This window comes from Mobula birostris, chromosome 11 (genome assembly GCF_030028105.1).
Source record: "Mobula birostris isolate sMobBir1 chromosome 11, sMobBir1.hap1, whole genome shotgun sequence".
Classification (NCBI taxonomy): domain Eukaryota; kingdom Metazoa; phylum Chordata; class Chondrichthyes; order Myliobatiformes; family Myliobatidae; genus Mobula; species Mobula birostris.
The window spans coordinates 55,602,443-55,622,790 of NC_092380.1; the positions used below are offsets into that span (position 1 = coordinate 55,602,443).

Genomic DNA, 20,348 nt, shown 5'->3' on the forward strand with positions numbered 1-20,348 from the left:
ATAATACAAAATATTGTCTGCATTAACTCCTTGAGCTTGATTTCCTTGAGAAAATGAGATGGTCAAATCTAACTGTTCTAATTGAGAACAAAGTGTGTTGTCTCTGCGCCTATTTGTACTGTCATTTGCCTCCCAGATTCATTCTTTTCAAAAGGTGGATTGCAAAAATGTAATAACCCACTGTCCCTTTATTGTCTGAGCACCATGGAAAGTGACTGCAAAGGTCAAACAAAAGGGATGCAAATTTATTTCCTCTGGCGATGATGCACCTGTGCAATTTACAAGAAATGCACAGCAAAATGCAAATCTTTGGGACATTTCTTTTTTGCATCTCATGTGCATAGATCCAAGATACAATGACTGCATTTATAAAATTACAGGTCTTGTGTCCTGCATTGCCTGTACGTTCGTGACAGGCCAGGTGTATATCAGCAGGAGCACATCTGATCCTTCCTCTTGAGAGCGTTTGTGTGTGAATGTTAGTTGATAAGTTTGCAGCATGTATAAACTCACATTAATTTGAGCAGCACACAAATTCTTCGGTAGTAATTTGAAATGACAGCCTCCTTGCCATCTATAGTGCTTATTTACTGTCCGTTTTGCTGCTGGTGTTTAGGGCAGCAATGAAGGACTTCCATCTCTGGCAGTGTTCAGGACTTCCTTCATCATGCCTGTAGGTTCCTCTTGGTCTTCACTATTGTCAGTCGTGCAAATCTGGGGCGAGGACTCAGGACTACCATCACACTCAGATGTAGAAGGATTCTTCATTGCTGTTTCCATAACAATTTTTAAAAACCGTTTAGGGTTGTTTGCCCTGAGCCAAACTCCCCCCGCACCTGGAGGACCAGTGGACCACTCTTAGTCTGGCCTCTACCCTTTGACCTGTTTGGCATGGGTGACCCTACCTTGAGCCAAAGCATAAAGCCCTGACTCCAACCAACAGGGCTCTCTGGGTCATTGAGGCACGCAATGCTCTGAATCACAACAAGGTTGTGGCCCTCTTGCGGATGCATGGAGTTACTGCGGTTTAAATGATTAACCCATTAATCGTGAGTTGAATTTGAGTGATCCTACATTAGGGTCAAATGTGTTGCTACAAAATGTGTTCAAGAGAACATAACTTAACGACTCGCTAATCTTCCCTCGTCACTCACCAAAGCCAACATGCTCCCACTGTTGCTTAGCCACAAAGCAGTGTCGTTTTTAAGGAATATTCATCATCACTATATCCAGCCAGAAAGTCCCTCCATCCTGACAAACTGCAAGAGATCTGGATGTGACTCCTTTAATACTGTGCTTATGTACCAACTTGGTGCGAATCTTTGGATTCCTAACTTAAGGCTATCACATAAGGATATTTATCAAAAGGGATGGGTGTGTAGTGTTTTAAAAATAAGAGGTGGGAACAAGTTGCACACAAGTAGATACGTGAATTTAACGTGAGTCAGTAAAGTAAGTAGCCCCGTTTGTTTCATTATCTAATTTTCCTCTGGTTGCAATGACTTACATCTCGCACACAGCGGGACAAGTTCCTACAGCGACTGTGATTACATTAAGCAACAACACATCACTCTACGTTTCTTCTTGATTTAAAATACTTAAAGTGGATTTTTTTGGAGAATGAATGGGATTAAACAGATAACAGGCCTGTAACAAGCCTCTGGGGTAAATGGCTTCCATATGTGCTGTAAATTTAGGCCTATGTGAAGACTAACTGGTACTTTAGAAAGCATAGATGTTTGTAGATCTTGAAATAGAAACATAGAGACATAGAAAATAGGTGCAGGAGTAGGCCATTCGGCCCTTCGAGCATGCACCGCCATTTATTATGATCATGGCTGATCATCCAACTCAGAACACCGCCCCAGCCTTCCCTCCATACCCCCTGACCCCCGTAGCCACAAGGGCCATATCTAACTCCCTCTTAAATATAGCCAATGAACTGGCCTCAACTGTTTCCTGTGGCAGAGAATTCCACAGATTCACCACTCTCTGTGTGAAGAAGTTTTTCCTAATCTCAGTCCTAAAAGGCTTCCCCTCTATCCTCAAACTGTGACCCCTCGTTCTGGACTTCCCCAACATCGGGAACAATCTTCCTGCATCTAGCCTGTCCAATCCCTTTAGGATCTTATATGTTTCAATCAGATCCCCCCTCAATCTTCTAAATTCCAACGAGTACAAGCCCAGTTCATCCATTCTTTCTTCATATGAAAGTCCTGCCATCCCAGGAATCAATCTGGTGAACCTTCTCTGTACTCCCTCTATGGCAAGGATGTCTTTCCTCAGATTAGGGGACCAAAACTGCACACAATACTCCAGGTGCGGTCTCACCAAGGCCTTGTACAACTGCAGTAGTACCTCCCTGCTCTTGTACTCGAATCCTCTTGCTATAAATGCCAGCATACCATTCGCCTTTTTCACCGCCTGCTGTACCTGCATGCCCACTTTCAATGACTGGTGTATAATGACACCCAGGTCACGTTGCACCTCCCCTTTTCCTAATCGTAATAAATGTAATATCAGAATAACATCGACTCTAGTAGCAATGCTCAGAAGGTCTGTTAGCTGCCATTAATAAATAAGTAGGATCCATAGGGCTTGACTCACCACTGGAGGATTTACTACTCAAGTCATACCTGAAGATGTCCAGTTAAAGTATCACACTCCAAAATGCTGATTTGTCCATTTCTCTCCACAGATGCTGCCTGATCAGATGAGTTCCTCCAGCTCTTTATGGCTCCAGGTTTTAACATTCATAGTCTTGCGTCCTCAAAACCAGAACAGCCTTGTTCCAGTCTGAAAATGGAATACAATCTTAAATCCTTGCATTTTGTTTAGATCATTGTGTGGTTTACACACTCTGATCTAAACTCTCTGGTGTGTGATCCCATCACATGACTTAAAATGACAACATGAAGCAAGCCAATCCAGGCAGGAAGGTTAGTTTTGGAGCAAGCTTGTTGTATTTGTAATGGCTTATTTGTGTTTTTCTTTAGTGGTGAGAGCTCATGTCAATGTCTGTACTCTCAAATGGAAGAAATAGAGGACACAGGACAGGAACGAACAATGAAAAGATACAGTGTTCATAGTGCTGAAGATCCTATAAAAGATGAATCCATTTGCAACACCGGAGAAATTGAGTTTTTTGGATTTGGAAAAAAGTATGGCAAGGTATGGAACAAAACCAATTGGATTAGAGACTCCTTGATAACCCAAACTTGGATCTGTGGAGTTGTTGTTGTTTACTTCAATTGTTTGCATGATTTGTGCTTTTTTTTCTCTTGCATATTGGGTGTTGGTCTTTTATTTTTTTTATTTATTTTTCTTTAATTGGGTTCTTTTGGATTACTTGGTTTGTGGTTACATGTGAGCAAACAAATCTCAAGGTTGTATTATTTATAATTCTCTGATAATAAATGTACTTTGAAATTCGATCTTTTAAACCTATTCAGATCGTTCCTCTTGGGAGTGATTTTGTTATTTAATGTAAAAAGATTAATGGTTCTCCAGAAGAGTAACATACTAAACTCCAATGCTTATAACTCACAGAGCTTCCCAATCCATCATGAATTTTGTAGTGGATGGTTTGAGATAAGAAGATATCCCATGGCCATTTTCCACCTGTTTCCCATGTCAATCTTGTTTCTGTACTGGAAAAGAGGTAATACAATTAGTGTAGAATAGTGGTTGTCAACCTTTTTAAGCCCAAGATCCCCTACTTCGGCCTTAGTGAAAGGCAAGATCTGCCTGCTAAATCATTTAGAGATAAAACAGCTCAGATTGTACTTCCAACTTGAGGCCTTTTATTTGGGTTAATTGTATTTGAATTACATAAAATGCTTTTGTCAAACTTTCAAATTAATTCAACCGAGAAAACACTGTAACTAGCATATCAAACAGGCCATAGCTGTCTTTCTTTATAAATATTACAATACTTTGTACATTTAATTCTGTTTCATTATTTAATTTTATTTCAACATGAAAAATAAATGAATAAAAATTGACTGTTGCACTCAGTGTGATGACTGGGGCTGAATACTTTCTGCTAGTTCCCTGAAATTTGGCTCATAACTACAGACAGCCAGTCTGAGACAGTCTGTGAGGTGTCTGTCAGTAAGACAGCTCCTGTACTTAGATTTAATAATTTTCATCAGTGAAAATGCAATTTCACACAGATAAGTTGACCCAAAGTAGGCACTGACTTTTTGTTCACATGTGGTGAGATGAGGAAACTTCTCCCTGCTAACAAGCTCCCAAAAGTCACCGCCCCTTGATCTTGCTTTAAGCTCGATGTCATTTTGCAAATTAATTATTTCCATTTCGATATCACTTGGCACACCAAATACTTGCTGGAATTTGGCTGCTATCTGTTCTATATCAATCGACAGAAATGGGTTTGAAATAAATGCAGCAATATCTTTCATGACGTTTATCTCCCCAAAATGCCGATCGAACTCTATTGCCAGTTTGTCTAGGTAAGCACAGTACTGCTCAGGGCGAAAAGCATTTTTTCCTTGATGGCCTGTAACATTTTCTCCAAGTCCAGAAAGTGTGTCAGCCTCCCGTTCTTTAAATTTGAAACCCAAATACTGAAGCTTGGCCTTAAACGCATTTACTGCGCTTAACATGTGGGGCAGGTGTCGGTTTTTTCCCACGAGCTCGTTGTTAAGTGCGTTTAATTTAGCCATTACGTCTGTCAGAAACCCTAAATCCAGTAGCCACTCATCATCTGACCGTTCCTCGTGCTCCTCATTTCTTGTTGACAGAAAAGTCTTTATCTCAGGCAGCAGGTCAACAAGTCATTGCAGCACCTTGTCGCGACTCAACCACCGAACATCAGCATGAAGAAATATGTCTCCGTAAGTGGCATCGAGCTCATCCAACAATGCCTTGAATAAGCGGTGCTGAAGCGCTTTTGCTCGAATCAAGTTTATCAGTTTGACCACCAGTGTCATTACATGACAAAAATGTCCATGACCTTCCCAGCCAAGGCCTGCTGATGAATCACAGAGTGATAATCCAGGAAGCTGGGAAAATCAGGGTCATAACGGCACAGTGCTATAAAACCAACGCACAACACCACGCATTGCTGGGGCCCCATCAGTAGTAATTGCCACCAGTTTATGAATGAGGATGTCATTTTCACTGATATATTTTTTAAACTCATTGTAAATATCCTCATCTCTCATTCTCTCCTTTAAGTGCTAAAGAGTGAGGAAGTCCTCCTCTGTTGTAAAATCCTGGAAAGCCATACTGACAAATACAACAAGCTGAACTGTTTGCATTACATCCAGGGATTCATTGAACTGTAGTGAAAAATATTCACAGAGTGATAAGTCCTTTAACACTTGTTGATCTATGTCCGCTGACAGTGGCTCCACCCTCTTTTGTCACTGTTGCAGGGCCAAGCGGTATATTACGTATTGCGGTTTTGATGTCGTTTTGTTTTTAAAGTCATTAAAAACAGTCTCTGCGGTAGTGGCCATTGCTTCCTTGAAAAAATTGCCATCTGTAAAAGGCTCCTTGAGCTTAGCCAAAAGGTGACTTACACGAAATGATGCTTCAATAGCAACCTTATTTTGAGCAGCATGTTTTGTGAAAAACGTTTGCTGGGCCTTCAACCCCGATTTCAGCTCCTCAACTTTCCTGGCACAGATTGCGCTCTTTGGGGAGTAGGTGTCTTTAAATTTCTGGTTATTGGTGTTGTGGTGCCACTCCAGATTCCCTCTTTTAGTCAGTGCTTGTGTTTGGTGGCACAACATACATACACACTTGTCTTTCACCAAGGTAAATAGAAATTCCTCTTCCCATTCTGGATGGAATTTGTACGTTTTTGCCTTCTTTCGTGGAGCTTGCGCCATGCTAGCTAGCGGCCTTGCAGGATATCACCAGCAAGTGCCGTATATTGATGTTTGCGACAGTCTGTACTCTTATCTAATCTAATTGGTCACTTTGATGCAGCACAAGCTACGCTGAAAAAAATACTACGGCTAAATCAAAAGAGAGAGGGAGGCGCTAACTTTTCAGTAAAAACTAAAATTAATGCTAATTACTAGCACACTAGCCGAAATGCTAAACATGAGTTCACGCTATCAAAGGCAAAAAATTCAAAAGAAAGAAAGAAAAAGCAGTACAACTGATCAAACTTTTGCATAACTGACGTAATATAAATAACAGCATAATAGAGTCAATACCAATTAAAGTTGATCAAATTTTTATGCCAATGAGGACTGCATTTTGCAATTACGTTATCTGAATTACAGATTTCAACAATTACTCCTCAGCAGAGGTTTGCGCTATACTGAGAAATGTTCTAGTTAAGCCATGAATGCATAAGTGACACACATCAAAGTTGCTGGTGAACGCAGCAGGCCAGGCAGCATCTCTAGGGAGAGGTACAGTCGACATTTCAGGCTAAGACCCTTCTTCAGGACTGAAACGTCGACTGTACCTCTTCCTAGAGATGCTGCCTGGCCTGCTGCGTTCACCAGCAACTTTGATGTGTGTTGCTTGAATTTCCAGCATCTTTAGAATCCCTCATAAATGCATAAGTGAATCATTTTTACCCACACGTGTTGTTTTCTTTCACCATTGGACAGTTTGCCCATTTGTTCATTTATCTTAAACATTTTCTCAGCTCTCCCATGCTCCATGGAAATTTAACAGACAGCGGCAATAATCACATGATGTCAGCACACATGTGATGCACGATGCTGGGCAGTGGAAAAATAGAAACACAATAACCAGGGAAAGCAACTAAGTGTGGGTTAAAAACAACTCACATATGCACTCTAGGGATAAAATTTACTTTTGCATCAGAAGGTTTATCAGGCATAATGTACTTGTGTATTTATTTTTCTTTTTTTTTCGGGATCTACTGGGAAAGTCTCAAAGATCAACCGGTCGATTGCGATCAGTTGGTTGGCGACAACTAGAAAATATTTCAATGAACACTGTGTTTGGTGTATCAACACTAAGCAAATAAACTCATCTTAATGGGTCTCTTGGTTTCAAATAGGTTGTTATATCTGTTTCACAAGTGCGGAGCAAGGGTGGACCCAAATGCAGGACAGAAACATGTTTTGTAGGGTTAATTAAATAGTGGTTATTAATAAATTACAAGGAAAGCCATGACGCAAGGATAGAACAGTGAGAAATCAAGGAGAGAGCAAAGCGGAAGCGGGAATAAGCGTAATGGACAAGGACTCAGGCCCTGGACTAGGCTGGGACTCAGGGTCTGGGCTAGGACTCGGAACTCGGACCTCGGAGCCAGGACTTGGAACACGGACCTCGGAGCCAGGACTCAGAACAAGGACCTCGAAGCCAGGACTTGATACTTGAATCTCAAAGCCAGAACTTGATACTTGAACCTCAGAGCTTGGACTTGATACTTGGAACTTGGAACTCAAACACAGGACATAGAACACTGAGCCGGGACTCCTCCTTTAATACAAGATATGGAGCCGGGACTCTTCTTATTCATTGGACAGACTCAGACACAGGACATAAAACACTGAGCCGGGAATCCTCCTTAGACACAGGACGGAGTCGGGAATCTTCTTGACACAGGGTCAGGACCCTTCCAGGGTTCGGGGCCGGGACCCCTTTTAGATGCAGGACATGGATACGGAGACCACACAATGATGGACATTTGGGCACAAGTACGCTCCAAGCCGTGGCAGTCTCTTGACTCACCCTGGCGGGTTAACTTTGATGGACCTGCTCTGGCAAGGGAAGGTGGCTTGCTGCCACTTGCTTCGGGAGGAGACTTGGCTTGCTCCGGCAAGAAACTTAGTTGACTCTGGCCAGATGACATTGACTCGCACTAGCTTCAGTGACTTCGTTAACGCTCTCACGTTGAACAGCTGAAGCCGGAGACTTATAAACTGCTGGTTCAGTCGAGAGTAAATTGCCTTTAATCACCAAGCCCGAGGGACATGGGAAAACGGGGAATTAAAAGAAAACAGGGAGTCAACGGTCCAGATCGTAACACAAACAAAGTCAATTTAAAGAGAACCTGATCCAGACCATGACAATCTGAAAGATGGCCAATGCCAAGCTTAAAATTACATAATTAGACATCATCACTTTCAGGATTACAAAACTGTGAGAAAGTTTCTATGTGAATATGAATAATGATATTTAATAGCCTGGATGCTGTAATTGTCAAATTATTATCCAGCTTCAAAATAACAGATGTTCTTGCTTACCTTTTGGTTCTGGGAATTTTAAAATTGGCTTGAGCCTTCAATAGACTAAGCCCAACCCATGACATTCCGTGTAACATCTCCTTCTTTCCCCAGGGAGTCTCTCCTTAATGACTGTCCCTTTGTTCAAGGCTGCAGTGCATCAGCCTAAATGTCTACATGCCTTTGGGATGTTTTCCTGCATTAAAGGCATTATATAAATGGAAGAAATTTTATTTTCTTTCTGATTTGACTGTGGTGATTTTGTTGTGTTAATGATTTGATATTTCACTCTAGTTCGTGCAGGTACCCTGTAACACTTCCCCAGGTGTCATATTTGACTTGTTGACCCGTAAGTGGAATGTACCAGTCCCAAACCTAGTGGTGTCAATTGTTGGAGGAGAAGATAATGTTTTGTTAAAACCGTGGCTTCGGGATGCTATTCGGAAAGGTTTGGTGAAAGCTGCTCAAAGCACAGGTAAATTTCCTCCCACCTTCTGAAAATGTGTCAAGGAAAAAACTTTTCAATCAGAAAGTTTCTAGCCCTCTCAAGAAAAGAAAGTAGTCCAGGATCTACTAGTTCTGGGCAGAGATATTAGACAAACAGCATGTTGAAATGAGAGAATCTCTTGGTAATAGTGATCATACTATAATGAGGATTAAGGCAGAAATGAAAAGAGCCAAATAAAAATAAAATGTTTAACATAAAGCCATGCTCATAGTTTGAATAGGGGTCTAGTTGAGTTGAACAGAGCAATTAAACAATGTTAGACCTATAAAGCCAAGCAGAGACCTTCTGAGTAAAATCCCAGGGAGGAAAATGCTGTGAGAGCTCTGTAAGTCACATAGAAAATAGAAACTGAAATTAGACTAAACATGTTTTTTTTAGAAATCTTGCCTAAATGTAGCTTCAGTAATGAGAGTACAAGGGATAATTGAAAGTTGGCTGCCACAAGAGCAAAGAAACAGTCCGAGCAGAGTAAAAGGGAATCCAAAAATAGAGTCATAGGCATATAGCCCTACTACACAAAGACTGGCCTTTTGGCCCATCTAATCTGTGCCAAACTGTTATTCTGCCTAGTCCCATCGACCCTCACCTGGACCATAGCCCTGTATTCCCCCCTCATCGGTATACCTACCTAAACTTCTCTTAAATGTTGCAGTCGACTTGAATCCTCACTACATCTCATTCCACACTCCCACCACCCTCTGAGTGAAGAAGTTCCTCCTGGTTCCCTTAAGTATTTCACATTTTACCCTTAACTTATGAACTCTAGTTCTAGTCTCACCCAGCCTCAGTGGAAAAAGTCTGTTTGCATCTATCCTATCTACACCCCAGGTAATTTTGTATACCTCATTCTCCAGTGCTCCAGAGAATAAAGACCTAACCTATTCAACTCTATCCCTATGACACAAGTCCTCAAGTTCTAGCAGCATCATTGTGAACTTTCTTTGTAGTTTTTCAATCTTATTGATATCTTTCCTACAGGTAGGTTTCCATAATACTCCAAATCTGGCCTTATAATGTCTTGTACAACTTCAACATAGCATTCTACTTACTGTATTCCGTGCCCTGATTTATTAATGCCTTTCTTTACCTTTAAAACAAAATTACATCATGAGTAAAATTATTTCAAAGAAATTATAGTGCCCATGTTGCAAGTAACTTTGTGGAGGCAGAAAGGATAGCTGAGAGGCAGAAAGGATTGCTGAGACACTGAATGAACATTTTGCAATGTCATCTCAGAAAAAGCTGTTTGCAAAGAAGAGATTGTAGAAGGGAGAAGGAATCAACATGCAATACATAGATTGTTATCAGGTTACTCAGAATAGGATCTATCTTGGACAGCAGTGGAAAGCTGAAATGTAGATATTAGATGCTCTAATCACAGTTCTTTCAATCCACCTCAAATTTGTGATAAAACCAGGTGACAGAGAGTTAGAAGGCTATTTTCCTCAATTTAAAAATGGGTGGTGGAGTTGTGTTCTGTGTAGACATTAATTGAATTAGAGAATGCTGGAACTGCTCAACAGATCAAGCAGCATTTGTCAAGCCTGTCAAGTATATCCAGATTTTTCTGTTTTTACTTCAAAATTCCAGTATCTGAAATCTTTGGTTTTTCAATACCACAGACCAGTATAATAGACATTTTAGTCAGGGGTATTATTTAGTTCTCTTAGAACAGCTTTATTTTTTCTTAATAAAACCAACTGACCTGATTATGTTTTTTAATCATAGATGGTACATTAGAAGTAGTATGGCAGGACTTCCAAAGTCACTTGATATAGTAGTTCATAACAGGCATATTCAGAAAACAAGCGCGTGGTATTAAGGAGTGAACAGTAACAAGAGGTAGCTAAGGGGTAGAAGCCAGAGAAATATCTAGAATGTACTGGAAAGAAGGCTGCAGTGGGTTTTCTCCTGGGGATCAGCATTAATGATGTTGCTTATCTCATCAAAATGAAGGCCATTTATATTTAATTTCTGGAATTTAAGTTGACAATATGAAATTTCGCCGTATTATATAAAAAGTGACATTTTTATGCTGCAACTTTTAGAAGGATGCAGACTAGCGAAATTCAAGGACTCACGGCAGGTAGAATTTAAAGGAGACATAACTGAAATCACTTTGGGAGAAACTGCATGGAGAGGTGGCATAATCCATTCTGTAGTTTCATCAGTGCAATCTGCTGAAGAAGCAGAGCCCATGGGTGCAAATTCACATGACGGCAGGCAGGTTGAGAAGACAAAATCAGATAGTGCACATGCAACCTTATAAATAGGAGGATTGAACCTACAAACAAATAAATCAGTGTAAACCATTGCAAATCCCAGGCTAGTCATCAGCCAGAGTATTGGAGACAGCTCTGGGTACTACACAAGGAAGGTGAAGACTTTCAGAGAGGATCTTCACTAAGGTTACATCGGAAAGTGAAATGATGTAGAGTGACTGGGGAAACTAAGTCTGATTTCAATAGTGCAAGAGCATAAGTATTCAAAATTCATAGTTTTGATATAACTAGGAAAAAGAACCTCTTTTTCCTCTCTGTTAAGAGGAGGAAATTCAAGACGACAGATTTCAAATAATGGGCAAAAGTGACATGAGCAATTTCTTCATACAGAGATTTTCAGACCTAGAATTCTTCTACCCATTATTGTGATAGAATCTAATTGTGTGACGGCTTCCAAAGGGAAAGTAGATATGCTTAAAGAGGGCTAATATACAGCCCCACAAGGGTGAAATTAAACAGAAGGCAGTGGTGGCACAAAGGTCAAATGAGCTTTGAAACAATAAGATTTGGCAATTCTCTGCTTTGATTGGAATTCCACAGTGAAAAGTCACATAGGTGAAGGGAGCAGAAGATTTATAATTGGTGGCGGGGGGGGGGGGGCGATGAGGAGGAAATTGATTTTCAGTTTGTGAGCTAGTAGGTTCTTGTATAGTGGAAATAATTGTACTGCTTGAAATTTACATATAAATCTCTCCATGATTACTGTGTAGGAGCCTGGATAATTACAAGTGGTCTGCGGGCAGGAATCACCAAACTCATTGGGGAAGCAGTCCGTGATCATGCACTGGCTAGTACTTCCACCAAAGTCAAAGTCTTTGCAATTGGAATCTCACCTTTAGGAACTATTTCTGACCGTGAAGCCTTGAACAATGTTAAGGTCAGTTATGCAAATATGTAAACAAGTTACTTCCCTTCATTCCTACCTCTTCAGTTTTTAGGGAACACTTTTTCATTTATGAGAAGTAGGTACAATATTTATGCAGTTTCATCGACAGTTCTGTCATAAATCAGGAAAGCAGTTGTGATTAGGGCTCGGGAATAGATTCGGAACTATGCAAACCGTGTCCAAGTCTTTACCGCCATGGTGTTTGTGGGTGTAGAATTTGAGCCTATCACAAATAGGGTCTCCCATTACAAAGGCAAGTGATTGGAAGAGGCAACCCCTAGGCTGGGAAATTGCTCCAGATCTTAGCTAAAGTATGAAATGAAATGCCTTCTTTCTGCAAGGCTCTACTTAAAATGTACCTGAGACTTGGCTGATGGGCAGGCTGTAGTGTGGAGCATCCCCATAATGTATAACTACTGTCCTCTGTAGCCCATCCCAACATGACTGACATGAGCCAGTGGGTTCACGTTGTTGTACAGAAGCTGAGGTATGCCCAAGCCAGTCAGACCTCAGTTGTGTGCACTTTGCCACTATCAGTGCTAGAAGGACTCAGTCAAATTCCACCACTAGTTTTCAGATTTTCCAGTGAGTGTTCAGGGCCAATGTTAAAATTTGTCCTTACTCAGATAAATTTACAATTCAGAAGCACCTAATACTATATTAGGAAATACAAGTGCAAAGTAATAAATTGGAAAAGAATGTTGGAATGTTCTCTGAACTTGGCCTTTGAGTGACATCACGCAGGATCTCCCACATGAGCTGCTAGAAGCAAAGCAGGTCAGTAGAGCTGGAAGTCACCCTCTCTTCATCCAAATTATTTTTTTATAGTTGTTTCTTCAGAACACAGAGAATGGGAACATCTCCTCTTCCACAGATGAGTTTTGGACAGTGGTTCAGAGTAATATAAAAACAAAATGTTAATAGATATGTCTACAAGGGAAGGGGAGAAAATCTTGTTCAGCTCATTAGGAAATTGATAAGTTACAGCCAGTTTAAACCTCTAAAATGGTATAAGAAACACTATCCAAATTTGTGCATGATAAAACATAAACATTATGAGTTTGTGTATGTTGGTTGAAGAATATATATTGGCAAGGTTATCCTGGAGCAAGGGAAGTGTGTGTGTGTGTGTGTTGCTTTGGGTCTGAAGGTTAGCAACTGAGCCATGGTGGATAGAAGATCCATCTACAACAGGCAAAGGTTTGGCCTGGTTTTCTCTAGATATCCTCATAATTAGTTTTATTAACCTTTAATTAGAAGCACCGGCCAGCAGTCTACACAGTTGATGAGACAGCACGAGGCCCTCTCTATCCTTTGGACAACAACCACTCTCACTTCATACTGGTGGATGACAAGATTCCCAATGGCACCACAGAGCTTTGGCTGAAACTGCTGAAGCATATTTCTGAGCAGCGGACTGGCTATGCAGGTAAGCACGAGGATGTGGAGCAGTGTAGCATCTCTGTCATGACAAGGTTTTGATGAATAGATGGTGAGTGGAAATGTAATGACAAGAGGAAATTGTCACAAGCTGGGCTGTGTGAGAACAGGTTCTATCTGGGGCCCCATAACTTTCCCCTGGATGCTGTGGTTTTCTCCCACATTCCAATACACACTGGATAGTGGGTTAATTGAATACTGTAAGTTGTCCCCGGTATAACTGGGTGGAAGGAGAGTCAAGGGTAATTAATGGGCAAACATTGTGCAGGGAGAAAAGAGGGGTGGGGGGACTGGGATTAATGGGATTGCTTTGAGAGCTGCTATGGACTCAGTGTTTGGAATCAATAACTCCTATGTCATAAGGATATGTAAGAAATGAGGTGCACCCTTATTTAATTAAATGACACAGATTTGCCATCTGTCATCTTGATTTACTATGTGCTTTCATACACCAGATGGAGAGATTTCAGAATAACGTGCTTTCATGCCTGTGCATTTAAAAGTGATTTTTTTTTATTTTCTGTTGCAGCATGAAATTGATTCTCTATATATCTGCTGCACGTTTTAGGAACCATGTTATTTTTCATGTAGAACTCCTGTCTGGATGAGGAGGTTGCGGGCCCAGTCTAACCTTGATCTTGAGAACACGGTCTGTGTTGCCACTCCTGTGAGTACTGAGAGAGGACAGCTCCAGGTGCTGGAAGACCAGTAGATTTCAAGCAGATCAAGGGGTATTTTTTAGATTAGATTATGAGGACACGCAGTCCTCTTTTATTGTCATTTATCAATGCATGCCTTAAGAAGTGATACAATGTTCCTCCAGAATGATATCACAGAAACACAAGATAAACCAAGACTAAAAAAACACAGACAAAAACCACATAATTATAACATATAGTTACAACAGTGCAAAGCAATACTGTAATTTGATAAAGAACAGACCATGGGCACGGTAAAAAAAAGTCTCAAAGTCTCTTGAAAGTCCCATCATCTCACGCAGATGGTAGAAGGAAGAAAAAAGGCTCTCCCTGCCATGAGCTTCTAGCGCCGCAAACTTGCCGATGCAGCATCCTGGAAGCACCTGACCACAGCCGACTCTTGAGTCTGTTGGAAAACTTCGAGCCTCCGACCAGCCCTCCGACACCGAGCACCGAGCACCATCTCTGTTAAGCGCTTCGACCCCGGCCCCAGCAACAGGCAATTGGCAAAGCCGAGGATTTGGGGCCTTCCTCTCTGGAGATTCTCGATCGCACAGTAGCAGCGGCAGCGGAGCAGGCATTTCAGAAGTTTCTCCAGGTGTTCCTCCTTGCTTCTCACATCTGTCTCCATCAAATCAGGATTGTGCATGGCCCCTACTTACAAATACGATATAATTTCGGAGTGGCCGCGCGCGCTGCGTCGCACCGCCATCTTCTCCTCCCCTCCTCCATAAACACAAGAGATCCTTTAGATGCTAGAAATCCAGAGCAGCACACAAAAAGTACTGGCGGAATTCAGTAGGTCAGGCAACATCTTTGGAAATGAATAAGCAGTCGGCGTTTCGGGCTGAGGCTCTTCACCAGGATGGAAAGGAGAGGAGAGGAGTTAGGATCAAGGGAGGAAGGGAAGGTGATAAGCAAGTGAAAAGAATAGGTGAGATGCCAGAGTGAGGAAATGAAGAAGAGAAAATTACTGGAAGATGGAGAAATCAACATTCATGCCATCAGGTTGGAGGCTACCTAGACAGAATATGAGGTGTTGCTCCTCCAACTTGAGATTGCCCTCATTGTGGCTGAAGTGGAGGCCATGGACCGACACATAGAAACGGGCATGGGATAGGGATTGAAATGGTTGACCACTGGGAAATTCTGCTTTCTATGGATGGAGCTGAGGTGTTCGACAAAGTGACAAAGAGTGCATTTTACGCCAAGGTGACAGCAGTCAATGTTTGTCTCAATGCGTGACCCTGGTTCTATAAGGAATGGTCATGTAAGGCAGGTTTTAGTTTTCAGATAGAAAGCTGAATATCTCACTCTGGTGTATGAAAAGTATTCCGATATCAAGTTCAACTCATCAATGTGACAAAGCTGAGTGGCATTCTGTTTCCTCTTCCAGCCATTCTGGTGGTCTCTCCCTGTCAGTCTGGTGGGAGGCACAAAGTGGTGAGGGCTCTCATCCATTAGACAGTCATTTAAAATATACCAAATTGCCTTTTAATAGACTCTTTTATCAAGGAGAGGAGAAATTCATCAATATTCTTGTTTCTCTTATACAGACACTATCTGCATTATGAAAGAAATGTATTAAATATTATCAACAGACCTTTCAATTGTTTCACAACCATCTAAAAAAGCCAAATAACTAAATGCTTCACCAACCATTCAATGGAATTGAGCAGATATTATTACATGAAGATCACCACCTCTTAAATCATCCTTTGAACTCTAAGTGATGTGTTTGGAGACAAAACTTCTAAGTTTGCAGTGTGCTTTAATTCAGTTTTTTACTCTTTTGAAGGTACAGGCAGCATTGAAATTCCTGTGCTTTGTGTTCTCATACATGGTCATCCAGAAATGTTGCAGGTAACATCCTACTTTCTTGTTAGCTCAACTTTATTGCACCAACCCAGCCTTAAGAAATTATTTAGATGGATAATAGAGTTAATAGGCATGTATTTAGAGACAATTGTTATGGGAGAGAAATATGGGGAAAATGGATTATTATGAGAACTCCTGTAGACAAAATTCAAATTTGTAAGGAGGTTATGAAAAATATGAAATATAGAGCTAATGGGGAAGACATGCAAAGTGAGCAGGCAAACGGATTAATTTTCTGTTATGTTGTTGGTGGTAAAACAAATTTGGGTGGCTTCATCACATAGAACAATAGATAAAGAAGTATATTCAACGACTGCTCTTAACACGTCAGCAGCGCGTTGATAAGTGTGCTTGAATTTATATTGCAGAAATTGCACCAGGGGGTAGAAAATTCTGTACCATGGCTGATTCTGGCTGGATCAGGAGGTATAGCTGATGTTATTGCTTCATTGATGCATGGATCTGTGGCACCTGAAATTGTAGAAGAACAGCTTCAAGAAAAATTCCCCAGAGAAATCTTCACCAAAGAGAAGATTCTCAAGTGGACTAAACTGGTAAAAGTGATACACTGACTGGTGAACTAAGCATTGTCTAATTCTTGACAAGCAATGCCCCATGCCTTTTTTGCCAACTTTTCTTTGAATCATAATTAAGAACATGAGTTATCCCTTCAGTACCTTCGGCACAACGGAAATGTGCTTGTCCGTATCCAAACTCTGTTGTATCTGGCTTTGTTCCATATCCCTTCCTTTGTGACAAAGATCTGTGGTTAGAAATTGATTGTCCTCATGTTAATGAGGCATCTTATTCAAGGGCTTGCTGCTGCAAAATTCTTTAATGTGAGAAGCCAAAACAGTTTATGCTACTGAACACACCCTGTTCCTTCAAGGGCTTTTCTTTTGCTTTCTTCATATTGTCTTCATTTAATTGCATTGATGTGTTTTTCTTCTCCTTTCTCTCTCCTGTGCCCATCAAATTATCACTGAAGTGGCAGTGCCACTCATCTCTACTTCTCCTTGTGAAACTAATATTGTATCTGGGTAGAGAAGAAATTCTAATATTCCTTGCTGGATTTATCAGTAACCACTTATTGTCTATGCCCCCAGTTCTGGTATTACCCAAAAAAAAAATTCTTCTTCAGATCGACTTGATCAAAGTTCCTGTATAATCTTAAATTCCATCATACTCGCTATTTCCGAATTTCTACAGAAACTCAACTTGTTCAGTATTATTATTTGAAAAACAACTTCTCAGTTCTGGTGTCTTGGTAAATCTTATTTTAGCAACTTGGCCAGGCTATCCATGTCCGTTAGTAATGGGGAATTAGACGTGTCTGGTGTTACCCAAGTTCTCTACAAGCTTAATATTGTTTCTCTGTATTTTTAATTCCAGTCCAGTGCTTTGTTTGCTTATTTTATGGAGTGGATTTGACCTAATCTGTGGTGTTTTGCCATTGCTGATAACGTGTGTATGTGTAAGTGAGATCCCACTGTTTCTCCATTGCATTCATATACTGATTTCATTAGAAGCATGTGGCCTACTTATTCATTGCAGCAAAATTTATCATCATGGATTATTATGGCCTAATGGTAAATATTCTACAAAAATATATGACCATAAGATATAGGACCAGAATTAGGCCATTCAGCCCATCATGTCTGCTCCACCATTTGATCATGGCTGATTTATTATCCTTCTCAACCCCATTCTCATGCCTTCTCCCTGTAATCTTCAATGCCCTTACTCAGGGGTCCCCAACCTTTTTTGCACCACGGACCGGTTTAATATTTAATATTCTTGCGGACCGGCCGACGGGGGGGTGTTCAAGTAGGGCTAAACTCACCTCAACATGTCTTTTACAGTTAGGGTTGCCAACTTTCTCACTCCCAAATAAGGGACAAAAGTAGCAGTCAAATCCTAGGACACTTTACCCCAGGGAAGACTACCATGACCATGAAGCCTTGCGCGGGCACCTGTTTGCCCATGCGTGCTGTCCGCATGCGCGCATGTGCCAATTTTTTTCCCCACATATCGGTTTTGCCTTCATCTTCCCAACTAAGCTGTACATATATTATTTCTACTTTATATAGGCTGTGTATTTATCATATCATTCCTACTTTTACTATATGTTAGTGTTATTTTTTTTCGGTTTTATGTGTTATTTGGTATGATTTGGTAGGTTATTTTTTGGGTCTGGGAATGCTCAAAAATTTTTCCCATGTAAATTAATGGTAATTGCTTCTGCGCTTCACGCTATTTCAGCACGAAAGGATTCATAGGAACGCTCTACCTTAGCGGGGGAAATATGGGACAAACCAATTTAGCCCAATATATGGGATGTCCCGGTAAATACGGGACAGTTGGCAACCCTATGTTCAAGTTCAACAGTGCGTGACAGGGAATGAGGAAAGGTGCAGCTGACTCATATTGTTTCCTCATGGCTCGGTAGCACATGCTTTGTGGCCCGGTACCGGTCCGCGGCCCGGTGGTTAGGGACCGCTGCCCTTACTAATCAAGAACTTATCAACCTCCGGTTAAAATATAGCCAATGACTTAGCCTCTACAGCAATCTGCAGCAATGAATTCCACAGATTCACCACCCCCGGTTAAAAAAATTCCTCCCCATCTCTGTTCTAAAGGGATGTTCTTTTTCTATTCTGAGGCTGTGCTCTTTGGTCCTAGATTCCCCCACTACAGAAACATCCTCAAACATTCAAAGGTTCATTTATTATCAAAGTATACAGCTCTGAAATTCTTTTTCTCCCGATAGCCAGAAAACCAAGGAAAGAATAGCAGCACAATCATCGACCCCAAAATCTTTCCTCCCTGCACAAAAATATCAAAAAAAAATCAGACCAGACACATCCAGACCAGAGCAGAAAAAATCAAACCAGACCACCCCCAAATCTCCTTCTTCCGCAAACAGAAAAAATGAGAAAGACCAGGCGAAAAGCATAGAATACAAAAAAACCATAAGGCTGAAAAGAAGTCCACATCCAAAATGCAGAAAACCTGGGCAACATTCTCCCTCTCCATATCAGAGCAATCTTACCATCGATATAAAGGCAGTCTTCTCTCTCCACTCTATGTAGGTCTTTCAATATTTGATAGGTTTCAATGAGGTCCTCCTCATTCTTCTAAACTCTCCTGATACGTTAATCCTTTCATTCCGAGGATCATTCTCACGAACCTCCTCTGGACTCTCTCCAATGCCAGCACATGCTTTCTTAGATAAGGGACCCACAATTGCTCATGATAGTCCAAGTGCGGTTGACGAATGTCTTATAAAGCCTCAGTTTTACGTCCTTGCTTTTATATTCTAGTCCTCTTGAAATGAATGCCGACATTACATTTACTTTCTTTATGATCAACTCAACCTGCATGTTAAGACCATAAGACCATAAGACAAAGGAGCAGAACTCGGCCATTCGGCCCATTGAGTCTGCTCCGCCATTTTATCATAAGCTGATCCATTCTCCCATTTAGTCCCACTCCCTTCTCACCATAACCTTTGATGCCCTGGCTACTTAGATACCTATCAATCTCTGCCTTAAATACACCCAATGACTTGGCCTCCAATGCTGCCCGTGGCAACAATTTCCATAGATTCACCACCCTCTGACTAAAAAAATTTCTTGGCATCTCTGTTCTGAATGGGCGCCCTTCAATCCTTAAGTCATGCCCTCTTGTACTAGACTCCCCCATCAATGGAAACAACTTTGCCACATCCACTCTGTCCATGCCTTTCAACATTCGAAATGTTTCTATAAGGTCTCCCTCATTCTTCTAAACTCCAAGGAATACAGTCCAAGAGTGGACAAACGTTCCTCATATGTTAACCCTCTCATTCTAGTGAATCTTCCCTGTACCCTCTCCAACGTCAGAACATCCTTTCTTAAATAAGGAGACCAAAACTGCCCACAGTACTCCAAGTGAGGTCTCACCAGCGCCTTATAGAGCCTCAACATCACATCCCTGCTCCTATACTCTATTCCTCTAGAAATGAATGCCAACATTGCATTCGCCTTCTTCACTACCGACTCACCCTGGAGGTTAACCTTAAGGGTCTCCTGTACGAGGACTCCCAAGTCCCGTTGCATCTCAGAACTTTGAATTCTTTCCCCATTTAAATAATAGTCTGCCCATTTATTACTTCTGCCAAAGTGCATAACCATACACTTTCCAACATTGTACTTCATTTGCCACTTCTTTGCCCATTCTTCCACTCTATCCAAGTCTCTCTGCAGACTCTCCGTTTCCTCAGCACTACCGGCCCCTCCACCTATCTTCGTATCATCAGCAAACTTAGCCACAAAGCCATCTATTCCATAATCCAAATCATTGATGTACAATGTAACCTACAGGGAACCCTACAAGGAGACTCCCAAGTCCCTTTGCACCTCTGATTTTTGAATTTTTCACCCATTTAGAAAATAGTCTGTACCTTTATTCCTTCCACCAAGTGCA

At 41.2% G+C, this 20,348-nt stretch overlaps 1 protein-coding gene across 1 annotated transcript in view; it reads left to right on the forward strand.

Annotated features, from left to right (window-relative positions):
• Positions 1 to 20,348, forward strand: part of trpm5 (transient receptor potential cation channel, subfamily M, member 5) — a 103,470-nt gene that overhangs the window by 13,985 nt on the left and 69,137 nt on the right. Inside the window, exons 2-7 of the mRNA XM_072271364.1 lie at positions 2,997 to 3,171; positions 8,484 to 8,664; positions 11,690 to 11,856; positions 13,123 to 13,294; positions 15,802 to 15,866; positions 16,250 to 16,435. Coding sequence (XP_072127465.1) covers positions 2,997 to 3,171; positions 8,484 to 8,664; positions 11,690 to 11,856; positions 13,123 to 13,294; positions 15,802 to 15,866; positions 16,250 to 16,435 — 946 coding nt within the window. The remainder of the gene's footprint in view (positions 1 to 2,996; positions 3,172 to 8,483; positions 8,665 to 11,689; positions 11,857 to 13,122; positions 13,295 to 15,801; positions 15,867 to 16,249; positions 16,436 to 20,348) is intronic.